The sequence below is a fragment of the Columba livia genome, chromosome 10 (genome assembly GCF_036013475.1).
Source record: "Columba livia isolate bColLiv1 breed racing homer chromosome 10, bColLiv1.pat.W.v2, whole genome shotgun sequence".
Classification (NCBI taxonomy): domain Eukaryota; kingdom Metazoa; phylum Chordata; class Aves; order Columbiformes; family Columbidae; genus Columba; species Columba livia.
Window position 1 is genome coordinate 6,324,442 of NC_088611.1, and position 27,883 is coordinate 6,352,324.

The 27,883-nt window shown below is 47.6% G+C and overlaps 2 protein-coding genes across 4 annotated transcripts; one reads left to right on the forward strand and one right to left on the reverse strand.

Moving 5' to 3' along the window:
- On the reverse strand, positions 1 to 25,280 carry NT5DC2 (5'-nucleotidase domain containing 2). Of its 2 annotated transcripts, none has more exons than XM_005508853.3 (14): positions 24,799 to 25,280; positions 17,252 to 17,436; positions 16,394 to 16,468; positions 14,466 to 14,521; positions 12,943 to 13,036; positions 10,497 to 10,625; positions 6,705 to 6,765; positions 5,924 to 6,026; positions 5,334 to 5,435; positions 3,452 to 3,533; positions 1,721 to 1,807; positions 1,089 to 1,229; positions 790 to 854; positions 1 to 365 (listed from the first exon to the last, which is right to left on the reverse strand). In XM_005508853.3, the coding sequence occupies exons 1-14, from the start codon at positions 25,076 to 25,078 to the stop codon at positions 104 to 106; spliced, it is 1,722 nt and encodes a 573-aa protein (XP_005508910.4). In that variant the 5' UTR covers positions 25,079 to 25,280; the 3' UTR covers positions 1 to 103. The 2 variants fall into 2 exon arrangements, with proteins under 2 accessions (XP_005508910.4, XP_064931205.1); XM_065075133.1 differs by lacking the exon at positions 24,799 to 25,280 and adding an exon at positions 20,719 to 20,773.
- Positions 24,497 to 27,632, forward strand: LOC102083858 (ubiquinol-cytochrome c reductase complex assembly factor 5). Of its 2 annotated transcripts, none has more exons than XM_005508852.3 (3): positions 24,497 to 24,838; positions 25,733 to 25,906; positions 27,272 to 27,632. In XM_005508852.3, exons 2-3 carry the CDS (start codon positions 25,756 to 25,758, stop codon positions 27,337 to 27,339), a joined length of 219 nt encoding a protein of 72 aa, XP_005508909.1. In that variant the 5' UTR covers positions 24,497 to 24,838; positions 25,733 to 25,755; the 3' UTR covers positions 27,340 to 27,632. The 2 variants fall into 2 exon arrangements, with proteins under 2 accessions (XP_005508909.1, XP_064931214.1); XM_065075142.1 differs by lacking the exon at positions 24,497 to 24,838 and adding an exon at positions 25,357 to 25,485.
- Positions 27,633 to 27,883: the final 251 nt, after the last annotated feature.

Consider the following 27,883-nt stretch of genomic DNA (forward strand, 5'->3'; position numbering starts at 1 on the left):
TAAGTGTCAAACGCCCTTTAGTGGTAGACAGAGGTGCTGCTGGCCGAGCAGCCAGCCCCGCGTACAGCCGCGCGCTGCGCCGTGTCCCGCAGTACCTGGCCCTTCAGCGGATGTGCACCATCTCCTCCAGGAACGGGGTTTTCATGCAGCCTGTGCAGAGCTGATCCATCCAGAGCGGAGCCTCGTGCTGCAGAGGGGTGCGCCGGGGGTAGAAGGTGAAGTTCACGTCGTAGTTCAGCAGGCAGCTGATGGATGCCATGTAGATATCAGAGAATCGCACCAGCCGTCGAGAGAAGTAGGTGGGGTTGTGGAAGGTGCGGAAGATGCTTCCAAACTGGGGGTTGAACAGGTTCTTCGTCAGTGACCTGATAGGAAAGAAATAGTCCTCTGTAGATAAAAGGCCATGGTGACAGATTCTTCCCACTCTAATCCCTTAGCCCTGGGCCACCCCAGAAGACATTTTGGGATCACCCAGGCCACGATGCAGCCAGTCCCCATGCAGAGAGACTTGATGAATATTCAATGTGCTCTTACTGTACCTGTCACAGGCAAGGACCCACCTGCAGAGACAGGAGCTGCAGAGCCCACCAACCCCTCCCAGCACAGGGTGGCCCCACCTCCCTTTCCCCCACCTTCACACCAGCTGCACCTCCCAGGCTGCAGGACTGCATTGCTGCTGCCCACCCCCAGACAAGTGACACCAGGGAGGACTACAGCCAGACAGCTGCAGCACCACTGTCCCCAAAACAGGGTAGAAAACAGAGCCAGTGCAGGCCTGGGAGCCGTCACCTGATCTCCTGACGCTCCTTCATCCACTCCAGCAATACCTGCTTTGATTCTGCATCTTGATACATCTGCAAAGACAACAGCAGAGAGCACCACACAGCATCAGTCCTGCAGGCCACACCTCAGCTCCCCCCAGCTTCCACCTTACTTCACAAATCTACGAGCCCACTGCACCAGGAGGAGGCTGAGATGGTTTTGAGAACACAGGCAATATGGCATGTCCCCTAGTGCCCACGTTAAGCTCAAAATGCAGACTCAGAAGGCAGCATGTTACCTGACCCACTCAGACAGGAGCTGTTTACCTGCATTCTCTCTAGCAGCCCAGTCAGAGCCTGCTGCCAGGTCAGGGAGTGCATGTACTGCTCTGTGTTTATGATCCGAATCTCCGTCTCCAGTTCAGGAACGATGGCTCCAGTCCTCCAGCCATGACGCAGCATGAGGTCCTAGAGGTCGGGGTGAAAAAACAACCAAGAATTCAACATAAAGACTGAAAGCCAAACACAAACACCCTGTTTCCTAGAAGAGCAGTCTGTTCCCATTATAGATTCCCAGAGGACAGGCAGCCATGGCCCAGGCCCAAGTCATGCAGCAACAGTCGTCTCCTGGCCCCCAGGATCAGCTGTGTGAAGCACCTAGAAATCTGGGATCCACATAAGCTGCTCTCAAATTAACAGACAAGCAGATGTGCTTTGCCCACAGAAAGTACTTCAGGAGCCCATTCTCCACTGCTTGCTTCTGCCTGACAGCACAGCAGGGATGCTGCTGTGTCTCAGGGGTGCCCTGAAAGGCGCAGCCTGCTGAGCACCCAGCATAGCGTAGCCAAGCCCTTGAGCGCTTGGAGCAGGGCCCTGCCTTGCACTCCAACACAGCCGCAACCACAACAGTCACGCAGGTTCCTCCCGCCTCGCTGCAGAGCAGACACCTTTTCACTTACCGCAAGGTCGCTGTACAGATGGTCACCAAAGTAGAGCACTTTGGACCCACGCCAGCCTGTCAGCCTCAGAAAATCAAAGAGATTACCCTGCAAGTAAAAGGAGCACAGAGAGAATGTGGTTATGGGCCACAGCCTTGGGAGGAAGATGGTCTTTTTGCTGTGCTCTGGTCAAATCGAACAACAGTGGGCTTGACAACCAGGGAACTTGCACTTGGAGCTCCACTGAGTCACAGACCCATTATGTGACCTCCAGGAGCCAGCCACTCCTCTCCTGAGATTGCAGACCAGGGGAGGGATGGGAGAATATATATGCCAAAAGAGAAAACATCACATCTATCAGAAAGGAGGAACTAGAGGGCCATCACTTGAACTTTCCAGTCCACAGTGCAAAACACCAATCCCTGAGGTCCCATTAATGAGATTCCCACAGCATAGCTGCCATACAGCTGTGCTTCAGGAGCAGGAACTGGGCAGCTCATGGGCCTCTAGCAACATCACCAGCACAGTGGGGTCCGTGACCACTAACACTTGCTAGAAAGAAGCATATTGTGGCACTCCAAGAAACCAAAAATGCTGGGGACAGGGTGGACTGCAGCCAGGATACACACTGCCACACCTCAAAAACCACAGTTAGGCAATTACCTTGATGCAATCAGATGAACAGCCCGGAGGGGGAGAAATGGAGAGCAGGCCCAAATCCCACCCATCCCTCCTTTCCCCTCATCTTTTCCCTTCCCTGGTGCACCATTCACTTGAGTGACCAACCTGTGGCCACAGCATGTGGGTGGTCAAGAGCAGGATTTAATTCAGCAATAAGCCCCATGGCTCAGGTGCACCTTTTCTCCTGAGGGAGCTTCTGACCCACTGGGAGAGAGACTTTGTATGAGCTCTCCTCGCATGTTCCCAGCTCCTCGCTCTTGGCAGAGGATGGGACTCTACCAGAGCACTCTGACAGACCCACTGGCCAGGCCAGAGGCTTCCCAACAGCACTGCTCACGGACACGACCAACTTTTCTACCACTGGTCAGGTCTCGGGTACTTGACTGCGACCTCACTAACAGCTTCTTCCTGTGGGAGTGGACAGCTCACATCACCAAGAACAAACCGTCCTAAATTCAGAGGCAACTTGTTCTCAGGGGACAGACCAGCCGCAGATGACAAGTTTTCCTACCAGGCAGCTCTGTTATACCTTACTTCAGCGCTGCCTCCTGCAACTGTAAAAGCTGTTATCACCAGGAGAGCAGCCTTTCTACACTGGCCATGAAGCATCTCTCACCAGTCTCAGAGATAGGTTTATTGCACATTGACAGTCAACACAGCCTTGTCAGGACTTTCTGATATAGGAAAAGACCCTTTACTGTAATGGTTACATGCCAGCAGAAGCTGAAAGGCTTTTCAGAGGCTCACAAATCACAAGGCTATTGCTCCACAGCATGCCAAGAGACATGCGGAAAGCATTTGGCGGGGGACAGTGTCACACCGGGCCAGCTGGAGCTCTCTGCATGCAGACAGAGGGCACCTCTCGCTGCCACCAGCCAGCACAGCACACAGAGCCCACAGCACGTCTTCCTACAAATGCCCTCAACTATCACAGGTGCTCTTTTCAAGGACTTCCAGTTTTCACTTTTCAAAGATCAAACATCCACAAGTGACCTACAAACATCTGCAAGCGACTTCTACAACTGCAGGTGTCCCCAGCATCTCAGGCTCCTGCGCATCCATTCACTTTACCTCTTTGTAGATCTTTCCTTTCTCCAGCTGGTTTATTTTGTCCCACTGCAGTGAGCCATCTTCATCCAGTTTTCGAAAAGGTCTGGAAAAAAATGGGGGATACATCAACTTCTTTTGATTTTTTGGTGATTGTTACCCAGCAACCACAATTTGAATTGGAAAACTTGTTTACCTACGTAACAACTCATAAAAGCTTTACGTGCGAAGTGACCTTCTGGAGCTTCTGCTCTATTTTCTCAGGGAAAGAGAAAGTGTGAGAGGAAAACAACTTTTCAAAATGCTCCAATTGACTGTAACCATTTCATGCCAATATCTCCAACAACTCTTCTTGCTTTTCAGTTACAGAAAAGAGGAAAACAATAATAAAAATAATGACTCCCTCTGAAATGCTAAGGCCAAGGCAGCTTTGCCATCAAACACTTTGTGTCCTGTTCCAGTCTGGCTATGGCCCAGCACAACAGAGACCGTGGAATGTCTTAATAGGATAAAGAAGTCTGCAGAGCGGATGGAAAGCAGTCTCCGTGCTGATCTCGGTGGCTGACCTGAGCTGCCTCCTGTTGTTCCTGAGGGCTTGCCTGGTTACTTTCCACTTGGACAGAAGAAACAAAGCAAGGCTGAAGTTACCTGACCCCCATGAACAGTCATGCTCAATGGGAACATTGCTCCCTCTTGGGATAGAAGGTCCAGACTGTGATGTCTGGGATCAGAAGCCTTGATATGAAGCTGCGAGTACAATCTCATCCAGAAATACCGGATGTTCCTGTGCCTTAGGGCAGAAGGAATCCAACCTCCCACCATGAACTCTACGGCCTGCCTGCGCAAGAGCCTCCTCAGCCACGAGTGGTCTCCAGCGCACACATGCATTTTCCCTCGCAGAAAACACGCCACGGTTCACTACAGCTCACCCTCAGGAGGCTCCCCTCACCCTGGATGGATGGATGTGCCCTGTTGTTCCACTGGCCCACTACATGTGTGGACCTCGGGCATCATGCAGCCGTAAGATTTTAACTCCTAGAGCGACAGGGTCATAGCTCCAGACTACATCCTTAAGACACTTCACCCTCATCCCATGAAGAAAATCTTCATGAGGTCAGCACAGCTTATAAAGCCATTTTGTAGGTTTACTCCTGTTTATGCTAGTGGCCTGGGAAATAGGGGAAGAAAATACATAAAAAGAAAAGAACAGACTTCTCCCTCAAGGACAGTAATTCCCAGTCAGTCATAAGTGGAGGCAGCAAAGGGGACACAAGTTCCCAAAGCAAGTAATCCAAAGACCAAAGGAAGGACAGCAGCTTGCCTGTCAGCTGGTCCCTTGACAGCTCACAACTGACCACAAAACCCAGCTGCCACGTACAAAGGCTTCCAGAGCTGCCAATTACCAAACAGCATGTTCCGGTAACTAAAAAAAAAACAACACCACAGCAAATCCCAAAAAACAAACCACATATATACTTGCTGTGGGGAACAGGAAAGGGAAAGATTTTGGCACACTCTCAAGACCCAGAGCCAAGAAATGGCCAGCTCTCATACACATCATTCCACTCCTTACTTTCTAAAGATTAAAACACATTGTTACCCCTAAAAATCTAAGTTAAGCTCAGAATGTGAAAAAAATGATGTGCCCTAAAATCACCAATTTTAGAAACAGGCTTTCTGCTTGGCACAACCCATTCCATCCACTTATTCCCAGACTGGTGGGTTTTCACGTCCTCAGAGAGCATCTGAGAGGGCAGCAGCAGGCTGGATGCCTGCTGGACCAAGATTACACTTAGAAAACCGCTGCTCTTCTGGAAGGTAAAAGGAGCCGTTTACTCGAGGGAAGCAGGCGCAAAACCTCGGGCCCGCATGCGGCAGTGCGGTACATCAGCCCCGGGACACGTACTTCCGCCGATCGGTGAAGAAGTTGGGCTTGTCAGCTTGCACAATGACCATGTCGAATAAGTCCCGCCAGTTCTTGCCAACCATGTGTTTCATTCCCTTGTCCCTAGGGGCAAAGGAACAGAAAAGTTAACAGATTCAGTATTCTTTTTCACCCAACTTTGCACCTTTACACGTGTCCTAAATGTACTCTCAGTAACAGAGAAGAAAGCAGAGATTTGTGAATCCCCCAAGGCTGCCCCTTGCACGGATGACTCATGTAGCACTTTGCCTGTTTCAAGCTGTCCCACCCGTTCTCTGGTACCATGGGAAAGTCAGAAGTCTGTGATGCAGCAAAAGGTGATGGGGTGATCTAAAGTGGCAGCTCTGTAGCACTGTGGCTGTAGCTCATGTCTTCTTCAAAATGTGAGAGGTGATGATGTAGAGACAGCTGGGGGACGCAACGCTCACCACAACCAGTTCCCAGAGAGCGCTCTCATGACTCTTGCCACAAAAACCTCTAGTGTACAACTTTCAGATGCCCACAGGGAAGACCACACTGCACAGCTCTTGCTGTGCCGTGGTGACCCATGGCTGTGCCGTAACGGTACTCACACGAAGCTAAAGGGGCTGTTTGTAATGAGGAAGAGTTTCTTCTTGTGGTTCACCAGGCGGTTTAGCACAGCGTAGATTTCATCCCCATGCAGAATATACTGTTCTGTATCAGAATAAATAAAGCAGACATCATCAAGAAAAAAATCTTGGCATAAGCCATGACCACATTTCTTTAAAAACAAAACCAAATCTAGCCCCCATTTGATAGGGATGCAAGAGGACTGAGTTAGATCCCCATCAGGCAAACAGGTAAAGAACCACCATGGTGGCAAAATGGTCTTCCTCATCCTTATCCTCATCAATCCCATCTAGAGGGAAGAGAAAGACTGAGGAACTGAAAAGGCTGGCAAAAAAGAGGGTTGATACCAACTAATCATGAGGGACAGGCACAGCCACTCCAGGCCATGTTGCTACCAGGAGCTTTCCTTCCCCTGAGTGACCAGAAAGCCTTCCCAGATGATGCCTTTGCATGTTCCCATCATGCCAAGGACTGTCACCCCTCGCTTACGGGCTGAAGAAAAACAGAAACACAAGCAATGCGGTGGTGGTTTGCTCTACTTTAAAATAGATCTTCCACCTGACCCTAAAGACCACTTGGTTCTTAGTGCCGCTCTACCCCTCAGCTGCCTTTAGGCACGCCACAGTTAGGTATTTAATGAATTTTTGTGTCCCTGTGATTCCTGTGACTGTGTGTAGGGCCTACACAGCCACCTCACACAGAATGCCATATAGTACAAGACACATCAAAATGGATTTGGCACCAGAGCTCTACTTAACTCACCCAGATCTTTTTCAATCCATTTGTACATCACTCCTTTCACATGTACATCTCTAATTGCATCCTAAAGAAAAGGGCAGGGGAAAAAAGTTTCAGTTTTACATGTGGCATTCCTGTTTCCCAGCATGCAAGCCTACTGCCACCACCAAGGACCAACACATTAACGACACATCCCCTCTTCTCGCTGAGTGAACAAAAGCTACATTCACGCTAAGCAGAGGACCTTGCACAGCGAGGCTCACCAACATGTCAAATAGAAGACCCAACAGATAGCTCAGCTGATGCAGTACACGGGGAAAAACCTCAAAACCTATTAATGAAAGCAGAGTTTCCTCCCCTCTCCTGGAAACCAGCACGTTAACACACTGTTACCACGGCAATCAAGACTGTGCAACTCCAAAACCATTTACTGCCCCAAAACGGCACAGGGCCAGACACTATCTGGCTTTTCTTCCTTCCTGTGCCTGTGGAAGCTCTGTGAAATGTGAGGCGAAGGATGCAGCGTGGCCGGGGTGAACGGCAGCAGCGGTGAGCAGCTGTAGGTCCAAAACGCTCCCCACAAGCCAAGGAGGGCTACGGCTCCCGGCCCCGGATGGCCAGCGGGCACAGGCAGAGCGGAAGCCTCCACGAGGAGGGTGAGGGCGTTTGGCCAAAACAGAGCTGCCCACTTTTCAGAGGGATGTAAGTTAAAACGTATTGTCAGGGGCATCCAAATATCCTCTGTTTTCCAGGCCAGGAGCCAAGATGTAACACATTTTTTGACACACCTAACTGAGATGCTTCCCAAGCCTCTAGTCAATGAGATATGCCAGATACACAAAACCATTTCCAGAGCAGCAACAAATTTTTCAGTGTTTGCACACACAAATGTTTGTTTTAACAGTTCCATTTTAATCCTTGACAATCTAGATGATCCCACCTTTCCCCAGGACCCTTAAACCCCTGTTACACTGTGTGTGCTCACTCAGGAGTTGCCCTTTCAGACTGGATTCCCGCACTCGCCACTGACATTGCTGCAGTGACACCTGCACACAACGCCACACAGTCACAGGGTCTCACGGCAGTGCTGGTGAAACCTGCTCGTTACCCCAAAAATCATTTCCTTCAAAGCCGGGAGGGAACCAGAATTCACAGCTTAGATGGGGGATGATGAAGGAGGGGGCACACCTCTTCAAAACCATGTGAAATTGAACCACAAAAAGGCAGAGATCACATCTCATTCACCAAGAAACTGCCTTATTGGAAAGAAACAACAAAAAAGTGCGTGCTAACAAGAAAACATCTTTCTCTTGACCAGCACTGGCACTAAAAGCAATGAGCACTTTGGATTTGTGTCAAAACTACTTTTGCAGAGCAGAAAGAGATTCTAGTGTGCTCCTTTCCTAAACCTCTCCCCACAAAAAGCAAAAGAAAACCAAAAAAAAGAAAAAAAAGGAAGGGGAAGAACTGTAAGGTTCCTGGAGGTAAAAGTCCTGGTAGCCTGGGGAGGTGTCAAACAGAGCTCAGAAACTCCTCCAAAGGAAAGCAGGGTAAGCTGTACGTTCTTAATCTGAAGTACACAGACACCGAACTGGTATGACGGGACTATTTGGTTTACACGGGACTATTTAGTTTACACGTCAGCTTCCACCTCACCATTGCCTCAGGGTTTCCATTCTGGCTCAGTGCAGTGTCCGCAGATTAGTCAGCCTGCTCCCTGACACAGCGCTGAGTCAGGATTACCGCTGGGAATTACAGAAGAGTGTCAGGTTTGGACATGTCTTAACCCACTGTGAGCCTGTGTTGTAATAACAGTTGGGGCTTTGCAAGTCTCCTCAGACACTTGCCCGTGTAGGCACACGTGGCGTCCACCCAGCTCTGGAGCCCCCTGCACAGGACACACACGGACCTGCTGGAGAGGGGCCAGAGGAGCCACAGAAATGATCCGAGGCTGGAACAGCTCTGCTGGGAGGACAGGCTGAGAGAGTTGGGGTGTTCAGCTGGAGAAGAGAAGCTCCAGGGAGACCTTATTGCAGCCTGTTAATGCTTAGAGGGGCTTTTAAGAAAGATGGGGACAGACTTTATTAGGACCTGTTACAACAGGACAAGGGGTGATGGTTTTAAACTAAAGGAGGGGAGATTCAGGATGGACATGAGGAAGACATTTTTTACAATGAGGGTGGTAAAATACTGGTCCAGAGAGGTGGCAGATGCCCCATCCCTGGAGACATCCCAGTCCAGGCTGGACAGGGCTCTGAGCAACCTGATCTGGGTGAAGATGTCCCTGCTCATGGCAGGGGGGTGGATTAGATGAGCTCAAACTGTTCTGTGATTTCTGTGCTCATGTCTGCAAACATTCTTGTTTTGTGCTTGCACTCAGATACTGAAAAGGGATAAATTTTGCAAAAATGTTTGTTTATCCTGATTGCACAGAAAAAAGCAAGGACTTCTCTGGTGAGAGCACAGGACCGTACCCACCTTTTCAGTATGCAGGACAGGCACTGGCACACATTTTCTGTTGGAGCTCTCTGCCTGTCTCAGTCACTCCTCAGGCATAACCACATCCCTCAGCAAAGGATGCAAAGACAAATGCCAGGATTAGCACTCAAGAGTTCTGGGCCTTGAGCACACCATTTACTTTGTATAGAGTACATATTAGGCTATGGCAACCACCCACCTGCTCTCAAGCTTTCAACTGGGAACAAGTCCATTTTGACCTCAAAAGAAGGCTCAGAAGACACTCTTGACAAAAGGCCTCAGGATTCAGCTGTATCCCCTTTTGCCATTTTCCCACCCCAAGAGCAAAAACAACCACAACAAATAACAGCCTAGAAAAATGTTGAGGTCTCGTGAGAAACTGGCTGGCGCACACTTATCAAGCACCAACAGAAGGTCAGAACATCAGCTGTAATCCTTGTCTGTGCAAAGCTAACAGGGGGAACCTTATCGCAAAAGCAGCAGCACAGTCGTGGAGCTCTGTCTCCCTCACGAGAAGGCTGAACAGTTTACATATGGGCCACTACCAGCAGATGAGCATAAGGTTCCCATAAGGTCCAAACAAAAATCCCCTCTCCATGCAAAAAGTCACGTGGTAAGGCCTGGCTACCAAAGAAGATGCATCGTTTGTCAACAGAGTCACCCAGGGCAGCGATCTCGAGCACTGAGCATCTCACCTACAGCACGGAGAAGTCAAACAGTTCACCCTAACAAGACTGATAGTCCCACGCAGCCCTTCCAAAAGCCAGGAGTGAAGCTGGACGGCACAGATAGCACCTTGGAGTATCTGGCTCTCAAAAAGCTACAGTCACCCACTGGAAAACATCCCAAAAGGATCAGACTGCTCTGTAGGTGCAAAGGAAGGGCTGGATTCTCAGAGCAGGCAAAGGCAGGTGTTTCAAAACAATCACTGTATAAAGCAAACTGGTACATGGTCAGAACAATCCTCTTTGAAAAATGAGATATTAACAGGAAAACATGGAGCTTAAAAACCTGCAGAACCAGAAAACATTTACACAAGCTTTGTGACATATTTCCCACAGAAGGACCTTCAACCTAACCAGCCTAGGCACTCCTGCAAGAGATAATGTACAGCAACACCAACTCTGCAGTACAGGCAGAAACCTCACATGTTCTGAAAACACAGCTTTTAATATTCCCTGGTAGTACTTTAATCTAAAGAGGCTGCAATGCTGTCATATTAGGCTATTCACTAATAGCCCCTTAGGCTTGGGTACGGCAGAGCTCACGTGCTAAGAAGCCGAAGAGCTCACAATTCTGATGTGGTGTGAGCTATGGGGCAGCTGACATTTCACTTACAGATATATCCTTGTAAAGATGCACCTGGTCAAACTCAATGCCATGAGTTATGAAGTAATCAATGACTGAAGAGAGCAGAGTCATTTCAGGAAGAGAAAAAATGTCCATAAACTGCTTAAGTGAAGGACCCTAGAAAGAAAAAAAAAATTAAAGAGACACATTAGACAAAAAATACTTTTTTTTTTTTTAAAAAAAAGTAAAGCCAACAAACAAACTCATATCACCCAGTACCATCTGGAAGACATTCCAGGCTAACAAAAGTACTCATGTGGAAAGTCCCCACCACTCAGCAAGTAGCCATCTCTTTTCAACCAAAACACTACCCTTTGAACAGACTTTTGTGCATTTTGATGTGTGGTTGCTAAGAGAACATCTCTCCCATCGATAAAACCAAAATTTCCTGAAAACAGCCCCCACCATTTTTTTTTCCTGTTCAGCGATTCTGGGAAAGAAGCAAGAAGGACATAGACAGGCAGTTTCTACCAAAATCACTAGCAGATTTAGCAGAACACAGATCAGCAATGACCTGTTCCACCAAGACCTTAAGCATAGAGGAGACAGTTAAATGTTCAGTGTTAGCAGCAAAGACTTACCTTGTAGGTAGTCAACAGTGATTTTGGTTTGGTGCCTTGCGACATCACCCTACAAGGCAAGTCCAGCCTCCCCTCCTCCCTTTAGTGGCCTCAGCTTCCTCGCAGCAGACATCCTGACACAAGTCAGGATGAAAACTGGACTGCATTTTCAGGAAGAATGCTACATATGCTTTTTCCACAACACCTATAAGTTCCCCACCTTCACTACAGGCCAATGCTAGTCCTGCCAGTGAAAACAACACAAGTTGCACTGTTTGACCCCGGGCAAGATCTGTGCCTACCTACTGCAGGTGTCGGGATGCTGGCAGCTCTCCGCACACTCCTGCCAACAGAGGATCAAGAAAATCCTTAAGGCAGAATATTTACACACTTCAGCTACATCAGTCCCACTTGTCTTATGCCTCATTCCTGGAATTGCTGACCTGGCAGACCTTCCTGCTACCCATACAGGCAGCAACATCGGCACGGCAGGCCAAAGAGGACAAGGTCGAAGATCCCTCACTCCACACCAACGCACGGCACCTGCACACCAGCAGTCATCTTAACCCAGGTGCCTTCCCGCTGACGTGTTAGTGGCACGAGCGGTGCCAATGTCTTCAGTTGTATACACTTTTGTTCTCTTTGGGATCCACCTATTAGGATTATTAGGAGAGGAGACTCACCTCCTTGGAAAGAATAAGCTACTATTCCTATTTCTGTAGCCAAATATTAATGAATTTTTCAGTACTAAACTACAAGAGAGAAGAAAACACCTGGTACATACAAAGAAACACAGAAAGGCACCTCGGCTTGAGCGCCTAGTCCTACAAAAGGCCACAACTCGAAGCAAATTTCATGTTAGCAATTATTTAAAAAGAAAGGTGAAATCATTTCAAGTTGGCCAACAGTGAGGAGAGTTAAACAGAGGGAGGCTCTGTGCAGTTTACAGACAGATATCACATTTGAAACGGAAACATCCTATTTCAAAGCTGGAAAAAACACTGAGCTATAAACAGAGTACACACTTATCCAGAAAGCAACCACTCAGATTAATCGTTCCCAAGAGGGAGAGAGAAGTCAAAAAGTGACCTTGCCGGAGACTTCACACAGCAGACTCCAAGGGGTATGACCAGAGGAAGCCTGCCCTTCTCCTTCCAGCTTCCCCTCAGGCAACTGAACTAACAAAGGGCAAGAAACAAAGCAGTTCTGAGGGGAAAGGGCCCCCTTGCCCACTGCACCACACTAGGCGCTTAAGGAAGAAAAACTCCTCTTAACTTCCTCTAGTTCAGGCAACCAAAGGATTTCTACAGCTCCTACAGACAGAATTTCAGTCCTTTACTGTGGCAGTAAGTTTTTCTGCAAAAAAAAACCAAAACAAACCCTAACACTCACGGAGGCCAACCCTATGAAGAGGTATGGAGGGGGGGTCCCCTTCATGAAGGAAAATAACCCTGCCCAAAACCTAAGACAGAAAGACATTACAAGCACCCTGCTGCTACACACACACACACCCACCCTTCCCGAACAACTCACTGCAAACACCATCACTGCAGGCTGCTCTGGTAGCTTGGGAGCTACACTTGGCCAAGGAACAAGGAAGGAACATCTCCCTGTCAGTCTCCAGAGTCATTCAGCTCTAGGCCAATAGCCCTGGTGTTTAGGAAAGCTTCACAGATGGCTTTCACATGCTAAACTGTTAAATAACCTCTGGGGCAAATTCCCACTAGAACAAAAACACACACTGCAGCTCACCAGGGACTGAGCCTTTTGGAGTACAGGGGAGGCTGGAATCATTTACATGCTCATACAATTCACTCTGTTTTCCTGGCTGTTAAAAGAGCGGCTGCATCATAGCAGTAAAGGGCTTACAATACCTTGCCATAGAAGTCACTCATCTGGTACAGGGGGATGTGCTGGGTACCACCGTAGAGTTCAATTACCTCTTCATCAGGCACTGGTTTGAGCCCTCTAGACACAAACAACAGAAACAGTTTATCAATAATCACCAGTCTGCACAGAGCTACAAACTGCAGAGAAAGAGAAGACGTGACAAACAGGCTCCTTTCTAAAACTCACACATTTCTCTCACACAAAAGATAGAGAGCCTGACAGCTCCATGGCTTCTTAAGATTTACATAAAATCTTTCCGAAGGCATTTTTCAGATACCTTGTTTGCTCCTTCAAGCTAATTGAGGGGCTTTATCCACATTCCAGCAGAGTTCAGACAGAGGCCTCGCTCTGTGTGCCATCAATCTGCCGACAGGACTGCCCCACCAAATCGACCCCGCGACCTGACTCGGGCAGCACTGGGTAACCGTAGTTTTGGAGAGGTCGCTTCCATAAGGCATTTCACTGTTAAACGCAAAGGTGTACGGGAAAGAGCTTTCTGAAAATCATGTTTCCTTCCTATTCCATTTTCCTAAGAAAAATGAGTTATTCGCTAAGACCACTCAACAGAGATCGCTGTTCTACCCCAAAACACCATTATCACAGGTATGGCTGCGTGCTGTACTGTTTGCGAATATGGGATTATCTGACTGCTGCAGGTTTTGCCTCTTGCACAATTTTTGATGGCTGCTCACTCAAGCAGTCGGCAACTTTCCCTTTCTCCTTTTCTATGTGATCACAGTACAGCCTCTGAGACATCAAAAGCCGCCTCAGTTTTGCTCAAAAGCAAAGGACCGTTTAGGAAAAGGACACTCCGAGAAGGAGTTACAAAATGACACTAGGGAAAAAAAAAAGTTTAAATGTGTTTTCGCTAAAATCTCTTCATGAAGCTGAAGAGAAATATGGGGCAGTACCAACCCTTTCATCCCCCCCCAAAAAAAACAGCACTGAAAGAAGCCAATTCTCTGTGATTATGAAACTCCCTTCTTAATATTCTCAGTGTATTTACTGTAACTGAAGCTTAACAGCAAAAAGCCAGAGTTCAAGGAAAAAAAAACAACCAAACAAACAACAAACATTTGCTTCCAGGCTCAGGAAATACAACACAGATTTACAGAAGTTTTGCTACCCGTATCTATAAAATAGATACTGCTGGGATAGACTCCTGCCTGGAGAAGACAGGAGTCCCTTCCTAGTTGCGCTGTGTGCTCACAGACGTTAACCTACGCATGCTGCAGCTCAGACGTCACACCGAGTACGTGACCAGATGTGTTATTAACCATTACAAAAAGCTCCAGGTCTTCCCACCCACACTTGGCTTGAAATGCTTGAGAAAAAGAACTCCCTGCAATTATATGCCAGGCAAGCGTTTGAAGCAAGCGCCAACAGGATAAGCCAGACAAGACTGTACTCTGCTCAGAAAAAAGAAAGCCATGAACATACACTCAGATTTAGTAATCTGCCTTTGCATATATGGGCATTTAGCAAATGATTTTCAGAACTGACAGACCTATATGCTGTCCCCAGCTGGACATAATGGAAAGCATCGATCTTCATCAGAAGGCTCTGTAATAAGGGACAGATATTTACTGTTACAATTGGGTAGATTTACACTGCAACCTTAAGTAAGTTTCAGGTTTCACACAAATGACATTTAGAAAATAAAATTCAATACAAACATTCCACATCCGTGCACTTTAAGTCACTCTCTTCAGCCACTTTTACACATGCTTATGCATACTGTGACTTTTTATCGGCCTCTCTGGCAAAAGACCATCTTTCTGTGAGCTCAAATACCACTGTTTGTTACACTCCAAAGTGTATGGACATGGATGCAGTTGAAAAATGGAGAGAACAATGTTTCTGTGACTCAGATAGTCTCTTCTTATCTCACTTACAAAAGCACACACATTCCAAAGGAGCTCTGTGTGCACAATAGATGTTTCTCCTCACATTTATCTTAAGCAGAACTAAGTGGGCAAGTTTTGATTTAGAGCGCAGCTGCACACGGTTATTTTCTTCACACAAGAGCTCTCCCCTCCGCCACTTCTCCCCTTCCCCAGTCGACATGTAAGCAGAGATGTTCAGGAGCACAGCAGGCTGGTAACATTACAGCTTCCGCGAGTCATTCCTTCTCCTCCATCCATCTTTCTGAAGCCATAACACAAGTTCTCTAGGCACAGAAAGCACCCTCAAACTAAACCCACACTGCTCCGCAGCTCGAGTAAAGACACAGCATCAAATGATTTGTGCTGTTTCTGTCACAGTACAAGGTAATTGATTCCACAGAGCACTCACAACCTTCAGGCACCTTCTTTTATCATGACACCGTATTAGTGCAGCTTGTTACACTGTGGGCAGACCTCCCACTAGTTTGTGAGGTGTGCAAGCAAACAGGCTGAAAGATATATCTAGGCACTACCCAGTTTTTCATGTGTTTTGCAAACTCTGATCCTGAGAAAACACAGTTCTCTCTTTCTACTCACAAGGCGCTTCACTTGGCTAGGTTAGTCACCTCTGTGTCCCTCTGATATATCGGCCAGAGATTTAAACAGAAAGAAACTTCAGTTTCTCACAGATCTACTTATTACTTTACAGAGTCGGAGCCACGAGCAGCCTGCCGCTCTGCTCTCACCTCAGGTAGGATAAAAGACACGGGAAAACTCGGTATTTTTCTTAATTCTCTTTTCTTTTCCCCACAGCTGGAGAACAGCCCACACGCTGCCGCCTGTACTGCCTGCTTCCCTGACTTTACTCAAAGCTCAACATAAGAAAAGCTGCTGCGGTGAAGTGACTTTCTGTGCTGTGCTCCACCTGACTGCCGGGCCGCAGCAGCCAGCATGACATCAGTGGGCATCTGGCTTTCAGGGAATCCGTCTGAAGCACTGAAAAGGGTTAAACCAGGGCTGCACTCTGCCTGTGCTCCCCAGAAGCATGCATCTCAAGTAGCTTGGATCTTTTTCCAGGCAGTCCTATTATTCGGGGTGGGGGGTGGGGAAGGCTTCCTAAAGCATTCTCCTGACAAGTCATTTCTATTATTAGAGTAGGACATAATGCTTCTGCTCCTGGCAAGTACTTGTGAGATGCAGGATAGAAGTTTGTTGTTTAAGTTTCCTGAAAGACATAAATGATCACACAAACAAGTTGAGTCTTCTATTAATTAGCTTGTGGAATTAATTGACTTTTAAATTGGCAAGGCTGTTTACCAGAGGTCTTTGCTAGAATGTCCCATTCTGCTAGAGCCTATGCAAACACAAAAGACATCTTTCCCTTGGTAGGTTTATAAGCAAGAAAAACCCACGCAATAAAGAGCACATGCACCAGACTCACTGATCATTTGGTGATTGATATTATTTCAAGCAATTACAGAAAGTATTTCCTACTAAAAACAACACAATGGAAGACAGAGCCCAGGAGACTGAACTTTGTACAGCTCACCTTTTGCACATCATAGTGGAGTCCGCGTATGGCAAAGCCTGGAATGTAGTCATACTTCCCAAGCCCTTCCGGATACTGGCAAGACAAACAGCAACATCGTTAGAGGCATAAGCACTGACTTATCAACAAAATTATTTCACCTGTTGAGCTAGTTTAGTCCTGCTAGTCATCTCACCCCAGGCATAAACTGACCAAGGAACAGGTGCACTTCATTTTGGCCCTTCAACAAAGAAAGTGGATGAATGGAGAAAGACAAAGGGTCAGGATCCCCAAAACTTGTTTCTCTTGTGTAAGGGACAGAGAAAACGTAACAGATTCACTCAGTGAGGACACTTTTAGTGAGCTCCATTCTATCCACGTATTTGGCAAAGCAATGGCACTGCAGACCCCCCCTGAAAAGAAAGACATGCCATAAAAATGCACAGACCAAACGCCTATTGCAGAGTGTCTGTTATTGGACATGCTATACAGAGGCATCCACACCGACTTGCACATGTCAAGTCCCACACAGCTTGTGTTAGCCCGCGGTTCGTGTTTATCCACCATGCATGCCTTGAACCAGCAATGCTGTAGGCAATATTTCCATAGTTAAGTAAAACAGATCAGATCTTTCTACACTAAGGTCCCTACTCCATATTTATAAAACCCTGGGAATGTAGAGCATGGTAAGTTGTCTCAAAGGAAATTAACTCCACATACAAACAGAACTTTCTGCAATCAAAGATTGTGAAACATGAAATTTATCTCAATAAAACAAGTAACTGACACGTACACAATGTGGCATTTTGCAAGCATGTCTGGGGCGTCCCAAAGACAGCAGTAAGCTTTATTGAGTGGAAATTCTTAGCACATCATTACCTTAAATTGTTCTATGAGGATGTCTCTGGCAGTGTTGAAAATCATAGAGTGTAGTAAATTAGAATACTGTGCTAATGTGTAATCGTAGTCAAAGCCATAGATCTCAATATCGCCCAGGCTGATCTCATTGTTAGCATAGATAGTGGCCGGGTTGAGGAGATTGCAAACTCCTGGTGGAAGGAGATCTAAAAGAAGGGAAAGGGGAAACGTTAGAGAAACTGTGAGGATCGCTGAAATTTCAACTGGACCTGACGGCAGCTGGAAGTAGCGCACAGCAGCAGCAAAGGAGCAGAGCGCTGCTGCCGTTAACACACCCAGATGATCCTCCCCACGAAAAAACACACTGTGAGTCCTCTGGCTGCGTCTGGTGATGATGCTGACCGCTTTCACAGTAAGACTGACCTTTTGTGAAGCCGCAAAACAAAGTCCTCGGGTCTCTGGCCGACATGAAGCAAAGCAGGCTCTACATTTTGAAGTGTCAAATTTCTAACTGACAGCAGCTGCCTTTCCAGCAGGGTCACCAACATGAAAGGTGGCTGCAGTGGATCACCAGAAAAACATGTGCTCCTCACTTAAAGCTTGAGCAAGACAAACAGGCTAACTCTCCCCTTTCAGAAATCTAGATTACTTCAAATCAGAAATTTTGAGCTTTGCCTTTTGGCATTTTTTGTTTCTCACAGAAGCAGCCAGACTTCACAGGGCAATCCTGCAGGTATTGTTAGGGCTATTTTACTATTATTAATGGACGAGATAAACCAAAGTTTTGTACAAAATGTAAAAAAACCCTCACATTAAGCTATGCTCTTGGAGCACGTAATTCTGATAGCAACAAGTTATCTGCTTTCCCGTCACAAACAGCTGTGGGAACAGCTCAGTCCTTGTGTGCGGTTTGTCACCTCAAAACAGGGTTACTGGTCCAGATGCTGTGAACACCACTTTGCTCCCCAGACCACTGGGAAAATGGGACCAAGTGACCTGACAGCAGAACCACCCGGCTGTTGTCTTCCAGAGAGCGCAGAGCTCCAGCAGCAGCGCCGCGGGGGGACGAGAACAGGCCCTCCCAGGCTCCCCGCGCCTCCAGAGCTTCCATCGCAAGATGAGAAAGAGCAACAAAAATAGTTCCCTGCAGCAGGTTGCCCAGTCACATCCACACTGGGGACAGAGAGGGGAAGGAGACGTTTCCTCCCTCTTCAAACATGGGTAATTTTCTCTTTGAATGATAGGAAAAGTGCAGACATTTTCCAGATCCTACACAGCATAAGCAGGTAGGATTTTTTTTTCCCTTCCTACCTTAACTTTTGGCTTTTAGCAAGAACCCCCGTGCCGGTTCTTTAGTGCTTCCTTGCTATAAAACCAAGTTTCATCTGAATCTAGAACAAAAAATATATTATTAGAAAGAATACCAGCCATTCCCAATAAAGACCTTGTCTGTAATTATTACAGAATTTAGGTAAAAGTCCAAAGTACATTTGCAAGCACTAATTCAAAGTGGTGACCAAAGAAAGAGGATTCAGATATATAATAGCACTTATTTTTCAGGAGACACATTACAAAACATACCCATCCCTCTCTCACAGCTCACTTTCCTTTGGCCTTCAAATGCAATTCACCAGATCAACTAGAGAGGAATTACTAGAAAAGGACGCAGTATTTTAGCGCAGGAGGGCTGACTTACTGGCTACACAGCCAGAACAAGAGCCCTCTTTCAGTGGCTGCTGGTGGCAAAGTTCCTGGAAGAGGAAGACGCAACCACAGTGCTTTCCACAGGGATTTTAAAAGATGGGAAATGTAAATAGGATTCAGATGATCACAGTGTTCATCCTCTCATCATAAATGCTCTTTGTACCATAAGCACACAGAGCTCTGTTTCCTGTCCAAAGCCCCAGATAACTTTTTGTGAGCATACACTGGGATTTGCAGGGTGTTGTTTTTCTTCCTCACAAGGCAAATGACACAACTCTAATCACATCACAGTGCAAATATACAGTGCTTTCCTCTCCTTGCTTTTTTTAATGACAAATGCACCCCACTTGCTGCTACCGTATCCCTACAGAGAGGTCAAGCTCTTCCAACATTCACCATTTGCTAACAGATTTATGACAACACATTTTACTAGTCTGAGAGTAGCACAAAAGCCCATTGCCTGAGCCCCATCTCCCCTTTTACAGGAGACACGAGACCCATCTAGATTCAGCAACACCTACCAACCAGCCACAACTGTTGCAAAAACACGGTTGGGAAAAGCTACAGGAGCAGAGTGGTTTAGTAACGAGGAGAGGGCAGTCTGAGATCTGCCAAGCGCACGAAATGAGTCTTATCTGTGATCAGAAGCATGAGCAGTAACCGTGCCGCAGTATGATTTATGCAGCATATTCAGACCCATGGGATGAAGTGATACTCCTCCCAGCCAGCCTCAAACATACAGAGCCCCTCTGCTGTCCTCTGCCAGCCTCCTGCCCAGCTCCTTTTACCCAGCTCACACATTTTGTCACTGACTTACACAGCATGTTTTCTCCTACCTCATAAGGGCTGAAGAAAGAGGCATACACTAGCCGAAACGCTGTATCACCATTGCCCCGCACACAATGGGTTCCCTACGCACACTTCCAGGAACACCGCACATCTCCTTGCTGCGTTTCCTATCACACATCATCGTCACCAAACCGACTCGCAGCAGCTGGCTGACAGCTTGCGCTTTCCACGCTGCCATCCTCCATCCTGAATCCACTGTGGTTCCAAAGTCACTGATCTCCTAGAGAAGGAAAATCTCTGGGTTTCAGTCCACGGGCTCACGCTGCATGTTCGACTCAGTGTAAACGTGCACTTGCAGCATCCTCCTCATCAGAGCAACCAGTGTCCATCTCCTCCTTACCCTCATGCAGACAGACGCTGGGAGCACATGCAACATCGGTTTCAACACAAGAGCCCAAATATGCCTGGCTTACTGTTTCTGTTTGTCTTTTTTTTCGTGTGTGTGTTTATTTGGTTTGGTTTTGCTTGCTTTTTAAAGATCATCACCTGGGTGGCTGCAAATTCTGAGCACTAAATCAAGTCCTGGGCTACAGACTTGGGCGCTGCTGCTCTGCCGACATTCAGCACATAATCTGCCAAGGATCTTTGCCTCAGTTTGCATGGCAATCATCAAGTCAAAACAGACCAGCTCCAGAAGTGCACAAAGATGCCATTTTTTCAAGAATTATAGCTTTTGCTTTTCTTCTGCCAAGACACCAAAACAGATTGCTGGACAGATCTGATAAATTACAGCAAGAAAACAAAAACAAAACCAAAAAACACACACCAAAAAAAAACCCAAACCAACCCACCAAAAAACAAAACAAGCAAAAAACAAAATGAAAACCAGTTTCAGTTATTAAAAAAGAATGATAATCTGATCTACTCTTTCCATCTAGGTCCTAACTAGAAAGGGAGACAGTATCACCATTAGTCACTGTCTACTCAGCACTTACCCAGGAAGGCGGATCTGGGGTAGAACTGGCACATGAACATCTGAGGAGAGCGGAGAAAAAACAGCTCTTGCAATAGATACAAACCCTTGGAATCTGCATACTTGCACAATTTGCTCCGGTTTGCAACTCTGACAGTTTTAAGGGAAGTGTCTACATATCCACCATACATGATGAACCAGCAACAAAGGCAGACCACAAGAAAGCGTGTTTGATCTCATGCCTCTTTTACACCTGAGTGTAAATGCCAGGTAAACACACAACATCTCCTTCATTTTGCCACTGTGAGACCCTGAACAGCTCCTTAAATCGGAATATCTTCATGATGGCACAAGTCCCTCTTCCCAGGCAATAGCCCTCATTGTCAGAACGCAGTAACACTCATTTCCCAGCATGACAGCAAAGATCCAAATGAAAGCAGGTAATTAACTGTGAGCAATGGTTAGAGACGCCAAGACACCATATGGCCCCTTGTGATGTGAAAAACACTCCGGTCAGGAGGTGCCCAGCACGTCTGAGCTCCCCGGGGTACCAAGGGCATCGTGCAGGAAATGCTCCTTTTCCCCCAGCCTCAGATCCAGCACGTTAGTAAGAATAATACATTCAAAAGGCAACTCACACCCTTCATACTCCCAGAGGTTAAACACAGCAGACATCTGCACTAATTTCGTTGCACGAGTAATGAGGGAAAGAACGCTACTGAAAAGCAGATGGCCACCATCCTCCACATTCCTCATGAATCAAAAATATCCCTTTGCTCACACTGGCTTGCTTTCTAAACACAAACTGCCAGTTTTCCTCCCAAGTACCTCTTCATCCCTTTTGCAGCGTTGTTTTGCACCATTTCCTGCAAGGAGTCCAACCAGTTGAAGCAGATGCCTCTTCCAAAAGGGTAGGGAGAGGGCATTATTACTTAAAGAACATCAGATGACAGGAGGGATGTTAAAAGAGTGCTAAAACTTACTCTATGCTCTGGAGCACAGCCTTGAATTTATACCATTATGCCTAAATATTTTGGGCTTTCTTGCCAATGAACCAAACTGCCAAAAGCAATATTAAAAAATACCATTTCATTCCAAAATCACATTTTTAATATACACAAAGGTACTAGAAAAATGCTGCTATAAGAGTTCTTTACCAGAAAAAAAAAAATAATAATATTATATTTGGGAAAGCATTACTGGAAAGTTAAAAAAACCGGTCACACTTCCAGTTGTGGCTGCTAATCGTCATTCCCAGTCCCAGCTCAATCTGTAGATGCCACAGCTTGTGAAATACACACACTCCCTAAGCGATTCACAGGGCATTTATTATCATAGCACCAGACTGATTTCCTGGCTAGGCAAAGAGTGAGGCCCTTAAATCCTTGTGCCTGCTTGAGATTAGCAACACAAGAATCAGAATATGCTGGATTGCAAAAAGCACCTCTGCATCACCAAAATCACCGATGCAATGATCACACCGGGCTGCCGTCGTCTCTCCCATCTCCCAGTGCGATGGGCACATGTTGCTGACTGCGCTTGCATCATTTAGATGCAAAGGTATCTCTTGATCCACACAAACTAAAAAGAGCGCAGGCTACCTCTGAGCTACACCCTCGGTGTTATCAGTGTCTAACCAAGTTCTTGCTATCAGCAAACTTGTCTCAGTTCTCAGTGGTTCTCACATTTAACCACACTCAAGCTTGTCACGCAGAGGCAAGTAGAGTCATTTTTAAGGTTCCTTAGGGAAGCTGATTTATCTTAGCCACATTTACAAGTTTGAAAGATCTGGGAAAAAACATACACACTTGCTTCCAACCAAATCATCACTCGCTCACCAGTTCCACTGGGTTTCAGGACTGGATGTTTCCTAGAGTGCAGGACTTCAGACATTGCTTACTGAGAGAGTACATCAGCCTTCCTTGGCGCTTGATGCCATCAAACCAGAATAGAGCAAGTCTTGCTCAACACCAGCCTTCCGACAAATGCCATTATACCTTTCATTTTGTCAGAGAAAAACACAAACTGGAAGCAGTATTCTCAAATACAGGTAACAGAAAGAGTCAAAGCTGCAAAAGGCATAAGGAATAATTATGAGAACAGCTTCTCTTGAGTCAACTATAAAGGGAGATTTTTACCTCAGTAGCACCTTTTGTGTCACTATATTGTGCTGTCATTTCTATCATCACGTTCAAGCCTGGTAGAACACAGACATGTGGCCACTGAACCCGCACCAACACCGAGCTTCACTGCACAGAACCTCTGGTCTTACACATCCTGCACTGTCCAACTCAGCCAGCGTTTATCAATGGAATCCCCTCTGTATAAATCAGGTCCTAAGCAAGAGCTTGTCTGATAATACATAATAAATTCTCCTGGCGGAGACCCCTCTCCAAGAGCAACAGCAGTAACTGCCAGTACAGGGCAAAGGACTTCACAGAGATGGAGTTTCAGAGGAGGGAGAAGGTGGCACCACAGGAGTCTCCCCAAACTCAGTGCTGATGAGTACCGAGACATGACGGTGTTTCCAAATCCATAGCCCAGCCACATTCACCTCTACATCAAAGTCAGAAATCGAGAACAAAGGAACAGACTGATGCCACATTTTGCACAACTCCATTTAGTCGTCAAAGCAACAATTACAACGAACTTGAATGAACTCTGTTTATGTCTCTTCTTGACAAGACTTGAATAACAGCACAGTCTTGAAATTTTGGTTTCAGGAGTTATTTTTTAAACAAATGAGGGCCCTCTAATTTAACACATCTGATAGTTACCTGAAAGTAACCTGCTCCATAATGCCTAGGCTACTTTATTTTGCATTTAGTCCTGCTGATTAGTTCTGCATTTCCAGTAATAACTGTATCTCTTGCATCCCAATGAAGTGTAACTATGTGATTACAAACTTCACAATCTGTCACACAGTAAAGTGAACGTTTTCTCAAAAGGCTGTGACACAGCCTATTACCTGTCCTCTGCCAGCACCCTGTGCTGCCCTTAGCGGCTCAGGCAAAGGAGCTCACATCCCGAAAACCTGGGATGCAGCAGGCTGAGCACCCGACAGATCATCAGACAGTTCCTTTATATCTGTGCATTGTGAAGGACTTCAAATTTCATGTCAAATCTCATGTACTGAAAGGTGGGGGAGGAAGGAGTGACAGAATTGACCAGTCTCAGAAGAGCGAGACAGTTCTTGCAGACGCCTATGGCTGGTTGCCTTCCTTCTCCAAACCCTTAGACAAACAAAACCCAACGGAGAACTGTTTAACAGGATATACCAATTCACACTTCCTCACTCTCTACAGTGCTTACCTTTAGCATTACAAGAATCAAGAAACGGTAGGAAAACTTCCCCACCCTTATGCCACAAAAGCTATTCTTTCACATTTTTAGGAGAGTTTAATAGAATGGAGATCTGCTGCTGCCAAAAAGACCGCACTCCTGGTTCACGCATGGACAGATTTGGCCAGCAGCATTAGTTTTCTCCTTGCTTAGTGAGATGTCAGCGTACCTGATGGAACCAGGTAACTTCCTAGTCAGAGGAACAAAAATATGCCCTTGTGCATGCACGAGTAGAAGGTGTTTCACGTGTGTAACATAAACTGAGCTGAGGATGAGGAGACATCCCGGCAGCTGTCGCTTCTCCACACTCACCCTTGTGCCACGGGGGAGCCACAAGCTGGACCCCGGATTCCTCACCACTTCAGCCAGCACCACCGTCTATTTGTCCTCATCTAACCACGTTTTCTTGTGCCAACCAATGGCAAATTAGAGACAAACGCAACACGCCCTTCATTCAGACCACTTCCCACGACAATGCCCGTGTCAGGGAGGCCAGCTGTGAAGCACCCGCACCGCCTGGGGACCAGCCGAATATGATCACAGAGGGAAGCCCGGGGTGGGGAGAGGAGCACCAGGGACAGATTTCAGCAGAAATACCACCGCCGCAGAGGCCCCCGCCGTGCAGAGGGCATTGCCAGGGACAAGGGTTCCGACCCCGCCGAAAGGCACCAAGGTGCAGAGGAAAAAAAACGAGGGAAAAAGAAGGAGAACGGGCAAGCCCGGCGGAGGCGGCGGCCGCGGCGCCCGGAGCGGCTCTTACCGTAGACCAGCTTTTTCATCTCGTGGTACCTGGCCCACAGGTAGGTCTTGGTGTCGGCTCCCTCGGCCGGGAGGGGCTGGCTGCCCGCGGCGGGGCCGGGCTCGGCGCCGCGCCGGGCTCTGCCGGGGGCCGCCGGCTGCTGGTCCTTGGGCTGCCCGTGGCCCCCGTCCCCGGGGCACTGGCTGGCTCTGGGCCGGCAGCTCTGGCAGGACACGGCCACGGCGAGGAGCCGGGGGGCCGCGCCGCCGCCCCTCCGCAGCGCCGCCATGCCCAGCGCCATGGTCCCGCTGCGGCAGCCCGCACACGGCCGGGGCTCCGCTCCGCTCCCCGCCGCCCCGGCCCGCGGCAGCACCCGCCGGGCGGCCAATCCCCGCCGCGCGGTGCGAGGGGGCCGGGCCGCGCCACGCCTGGACGCGAGGGGCCGGGGGGCGGAGAGGGGCGGGGGGCGGCGGGGCCCGGGCGGGCTCCCCTGACCGCGCGGCGGCCCCTCAGGCGGGGCGGCGGCAGCAGGGGGGCGGCGGGGGGCGGTAGGACCCGGTGGTCCCTCACCACAGCCCCGCCTCCGCCCCGGCCCTCGGCCCCGCCCTGGCCAATCAGGCGAGACGAGCCGTCCCGCGCGGCGTCACGTGGGCGCCGACCACGTCCTTCCGCTCGTCTGTTTCCAGGGCTCGGCAGCCCGCGCGGGAGGTGAGGGGCGCGCGGCGCGGGGTCGCGTGCCAGGCGCCGCTCTGATTGGCTGCGCGCCCGCGGGCCGGGAGGAGGGGCGGTGGGGCCGCCATGGCTCCTCAGCTGCCGCCGGCGTGACGGGCAGCGCGGCGCTGCGGCTCTGCCACCGCGGGCTCGGGCTCTGGGTCGGGCCGCGAGGCGCGGGGGGCCGCTGCAGGCCCCGCTCCGGCTCTCAGCTGCCTCCCCCTGTTCTCTCCCTCCCCCTGAGGTGCCGCGCTCCCCGCCCCGGCCATGCTGATGAGCAAGAGGGTGAAGCGCCTCTTGCAGCTGGTGCCTGGGAAGCGGCGCTTCGGCGTGTACAGGTTCCTGCCCTTCTTCTTCCTCCTCGGGGGAGCCATGGAGTGGTTCATGATTAACGTCCGCATTGGCAAGGAGACCTTCTGTAAGTGCGGTCCGGCGGGAGGCCCGGAGCCCACTGCTCCCGGCCCCGCGGCCGGTCCCGTGTGCACGGCGGGGCTGGCGGCCGGGTCCCGGGCCTTAAGGCGTTAGAGACAGTCAGCAACCCAGACACCAGATCCTGCCCCCTTAGCAGAAGACACGGGAGAAACACACAACAAACCTGATTTAGAATACTAAATTAGGGGTTTTTTACATTTAAAAAGACTCACCGGGGTTGTCGGAAATTAAATGTAGGTGTGGGCTCATCTGAAACGTGACTTTTTTATTAACTAGGTAGTTGAAGTACGAAAATGAGTCATGAGACTGTAGCTAATGGCACTCAGTTCCTAGCTATGAAAACATTTAGTTTTAATGTGGCATTTTTCCCTTCAAGAAACCTTGCTAGAAATGTTTGTGTGCTTCAGAAAATGATCAGCTCTGCTTTGTGTTTTATGGGGGTGTTTTCATTGTCAGGGGCAATCTAGTTGAGTCTGCTGTAGAATAAAACAGCTTGATACAGTTTCCAGAGCTGACATACTCACTGCAATAAAACTGCTGCTTTTGAAAGATTTAGTTGTGGTGGTTTGTGATTTTTTGTTTGTTTGAGGGTTTTTTTCAGTTTAATAAGGCCTGAGACATACCTGTATAGTAATAAAGTCAGGTTAGAAGCTAATGCACATGTATGTAGCAGCCTATATATTTCAGCTCGAGCCTTATTTTCTTGCAAAAGAAACTGCTATGCCTAAGTTATATTGTACTACAGTAACAATAATGGTGCATTTTAGCCTTATTACTGCTCCAAGATCCATGCAAAATGACAGCGTACAAGACTGATAACCTCTGGTTTTTGTCAGCGAGAGATTTTTATTTTGGTGATGGATATTTAGGAGTGATCGTGGTAAGGGGAGGCCAGAAGAATAAGACCATGAAGGTTGGCATATTACGATGTTGGGGTTTTTGTGGGGTTGTTTTTTTTAAAGCTAAATTACTAAAGCCACGCTAGCAGTCCTTGGGCATTTACTTTGTGCCTATAATTTAATTTCCCTTTAGCTTCAGCTAGTTTGGGCATTTGTATTTTAATTACTCTCATGGGTAAGTAGACAAGAAATGACTCTATCCTACTAGAAACTGTTTCTATAAAAACATTCCATCAGGACAAATGGGAAGAACTTTAGCTGGTATAAGAGGGAGAACATGAGCTATTTTTAAGTGGTAGTAAGGATTGTGTTGGCTTGAGTTTTCAGTTGCCTGTTAATGTCTTCAAGAGAAAATGGGATTGACAAGTTTAAAAAGAGATGACAGGCTTCATACATTCAATACTACCTTGCACTTAGAAAACACTAATTAAAAAATAATCTTTTTCTGGCAGATGATGTTTATCGTAGGAAACGATCTGAAAGACAGTACGAGGCCAGGATGGAAAAAAATGAATTTTAGCTGAAGTGTTTCAAGGTGAAGGTCCTGGATTCTTCAGCTGTGTTAATACCATGGAAGCATTACTGCCACAGTGATCGGAAGATTTTTGTCTCTGCAAGATGAACTGTAACCCACAAGTTTGTGTTACACTTTTAAATGGTTTTGGCAGTTTTATTCTTCTCGCATCTACTTCATGTCTGTAACATTTTGTATTTAAGCCAAATACAACAGCAAAAAGCTCATTGTGTTTAGGCATCTGCCACTTATTTAATGTTTGTTTAGCACTTTTAAATAAACTAAACTGAATAAACAAAGTCTGGCTATTGCTTTTCTTTGCTTGCTGACACCATTCTTGTGGCATGACCAGTGGAAAAGAAATGTTACATATTGCATACACAATATCTCAGCACAATAAGAGTAATTTTTAGTTAGTTTCCTTTGTACTGATAGAAACTGCTCTGGCATCTGATTTGTTTTCTTTCCAATGTGGTATAATTCTAACTAGATAAAAAGAGAGGTCAGACTTACTGCTCAGTGTTTACTCAGCGCACAGTGCTTGGAAAGT

Bases quoted from the DNA above. Each gene is read 5' to 3' on its own strand.
- NT5DC2 (XM_005508853.3), bottom strand. From the start codon at position 25,078: ATGGCGCTGGGCATGGCGGCGCTGCGGAGGGGCGGCGGCGCGGCCCCC. The intron at 16,469-17,251 runs GTAATGATGTGC...TTGTCTTGCCAG, and splicing joins TCCTCATAGAACAATTTAAG to TATCCGGAAGGGCTTGGGAA. The intron at 855-1,088 runs GTAAACAGCTCC...TTGTCTTTGCAG, and splicing joins GGCTGCTAGAGAGAATGCAG to ATGTATCAAGATGCAGAATC.
- LOC102083858 (XM_005508852.3), top strand. From the start codon at position 25,756: ATGCTGATGAGCAAGAGGGTGAAGCGCCTCTTGCAGCTGGTGCCTGGG. The intron at 25,907-27,271 runs GTAAGTGCGGTC...TTTTTCTGGCAG, and splicing joins CATTGGCAAGGAGACCTTCT to ATGATGTTTATCGTAGGAAA.